This window comes from Oncorhynchus tshawytscha, unplaced genomic scaffold (assembly GCF_018296145.1).
Source record: "Oncorhynchus tshawytscha isolate Ot180627B unplaced genomic scaffold, Otsh_v2.0 Un_contig_1105_pilon_pilon, whole genome shotgun sequence".
NCBI classification, from domain to species: domain Eukaryota; kingdom Metazoa; phylum Chordata; class Actinopteri; order Salmoniformes; family Salmonidae; genus Oncorhynchus; species Oncorhynchus tshawytscha.
The window spans coordinates 7501-10000 of record NW_024607852.1 but is presented as its reverse complement, the minus strand read 5'-3'; the positions used below and the strand labels follow the sequence as shown (position 1 = coordinate 10000).

At 45.0% G+C, this 2500-nt stretch overlaps 1 protein-coding gene across 1 annotated transcript in view; it reads right to left on the bottom strand.

Moving 5' to 3' along the window:
- The window catches only part of LOC121842885 (tuberin-like), a 31046-nt gene that overhangs the window by 28286 nt on the left and 260 nt on the right, over positions 1-2500 (bottom strand). The window contains 3 exon segments of the mRNA XM_042312680.1: positions 619-667; positions 1059-1176; positions 2019-2166. Coding sequence (XP_042168614.1) covers positions 619-667; positions 1059-1176; positions 2019-2166 — 315 coding nt within the window.

The window sequence follows — 2500 nt, the reverse complement described above, 5'->3', positions numbered from 1 at the left end:
CACACACACACCGAGACGACACACACACACACACACACACGAGACGACACACACACCGAGACGAGACACACACACACCGAGACGACACACACACACACACACACCGAGACCGACACACACACACACACACACCGAGACGACACACACACACACCGAGACGACACACACACACACACACACACACACACACACACACACACACACAGACGACACACACACACACCGACGACACACACAGACGACACACACACACACACCGACGACACACACACACCGAGACACACAGACAGACACACACACACACACACACACACAGACACACACACACACAGACACACACACACACACAGACGACACACACAGACGACACACACACAGACGACACACACACACACACAGACGACACACACACAGACGACACGTAAGGGTTAATGACCTCATGAATAAAAAGTCCAGAGTTGTAAACCTCGACATCAGAGTAAATTAAATATTACCTCAATGTCTGTAGAGTAAATTAAATATTACCTCAATGTCTGCAGAGTAAATTAAATATTACCTCAATGTCTGTAAAGTAAATTAAATATTACCTCAATGTCTGTAGAGTAAATGAAATATTACCTCAATGTCTGTAGAGGCTGTAGTCCGGTTACACAGCAGACAGATCTTCCTGTTGGACAAAACCACACACACTGAGACCTAGCGCGCGTGTGTGTGTGTGTTTAACTAATCAGAAGACCCCACAAAAATATTATACTAACAAAAATTTGACCAACTGGGGACATTTTATTAGTCCCTACAAGGTCAAATGCCATTTCTAGTGGGGTTTAGGGTAGAATTAGTGTTAGGAGTTACAGAGTTAGGTTGAGGGTTAGGAGCTAGGGTTTCGAGTTAAGGTTAGGGCACAGGTTAGGACACAGGTTAGGGCACAGGTTAGGGCACAGGTTAGGGCACAGGTTAGGGCACAGGTTAGGGCACAGGTTAGGGAAAATAGTATTTTGAATGGGACTGAATTGTGTGTCCCCACAAGGTTAGTTGTACAAGACTGTGTGTGTTCTTACTGGACCATGACGGATACGTTCTGGTCGAGGTAGCAGCTGTTGAACTTGACCAGGTTGACCAGGACGTGGAGGAAGTCAGCAGTCAGACCAATGTCCATCCACAGCAGGACAAACCCAGCTGTAGGTGATCAATAAATTAAATCAACCAGTCAGTCAAAATATCACGAGCAAATCAGTCAAACATATCGTGACCAAATCAGTCAAAATATCGTGACCAAATCAGTCAAAATATTGTGACCAAATCAGTCAAAATATTGTGACCAAATCAGTCAAAAATATTGTGACCAAATCAGTCAAAAATATTGTGACCAAATCAGTCAAAAATATTGTGACCAAATCAGTCAAAAATATTGTGACCAAATCAGTCAAAAATATTGTGACCAAATCAGTCAAAAATATTGTGACCAAATCAGTCAAAAATATTGTGACCAAATCAGTCAAAAATATTGTGACCAAATCAGTCAAAAATATTGTGACCAAATCAGTCAAAAATATTGTGACCAAATCAGTCAAAAATATTGTGACCAAATCAGTCAAAAATATCGTGACCAAATCAGTCAAAAATATCGTGACCAATCAGTCAAAAATATCATGACCAATCAGTCAAAAATATTGTGACCAAATCAGTCAAAAATATTGTGACCAAATCAGTCAAAAATATTGTGACCAAATCAGTCAAAAATATTGTGACCAATCAGTCAAAAATATCGTGACCAATCAGTCAAAAATATCGTGACCAATCAGTCAAAAATATCGTGACCAATCAGTCAATATCTTTCTCAAGGGTCCCAGTTGGGCTATTCATTGGGCCAGTGAATATCTCATGGACTCCGAACATGGTAACATGGTAACATGGTAACATGGTAACATGGTAGTGTAACGTCTGTCAAAAGACTGTGGGTGGAACCATCTACAGGTCAAAGTGTAAAAAGGGTTGATGTTGTAAGGTGTGTGTTTCACCTATGTCCTCCTCCAGGTACGTGATGTCCTTCCCGTTCTCCGTCAGGGCCTTGAACACCTCCAGCCTGTCAGACAGGTCCTCATTGGGCGGCTGGTAGTCTCTGATCACCTTGAAGAAGAAGGCCCGCAGAGGACCCAGACGCTCACCCTGGTAGACACACACACAGGGAGAGGGAGGCAACACACACAGAGAGGGGAGGCAACACACACAGGGAGAGGGAGGCAACACACACAGGAGGGAGGGAGGCAGGGAGGCAGGCACACACAGGGAGAGGGAGGCAACACACACAGGGAGAGGGAGGCAACACACACAGGGAGAGGGAGGCAACACACACAGGGAGAGGGAGGCAACACACAGGGAGAGGGGAGGCAACACACACAGGGAGAGGAGGCAACACACACAGGGAGAGGGAGGCAACACACACAGGAGAGGAGGCAACACACAGAGGGAGAGGGAGGCAACACACACAGGGAGAGGGAGG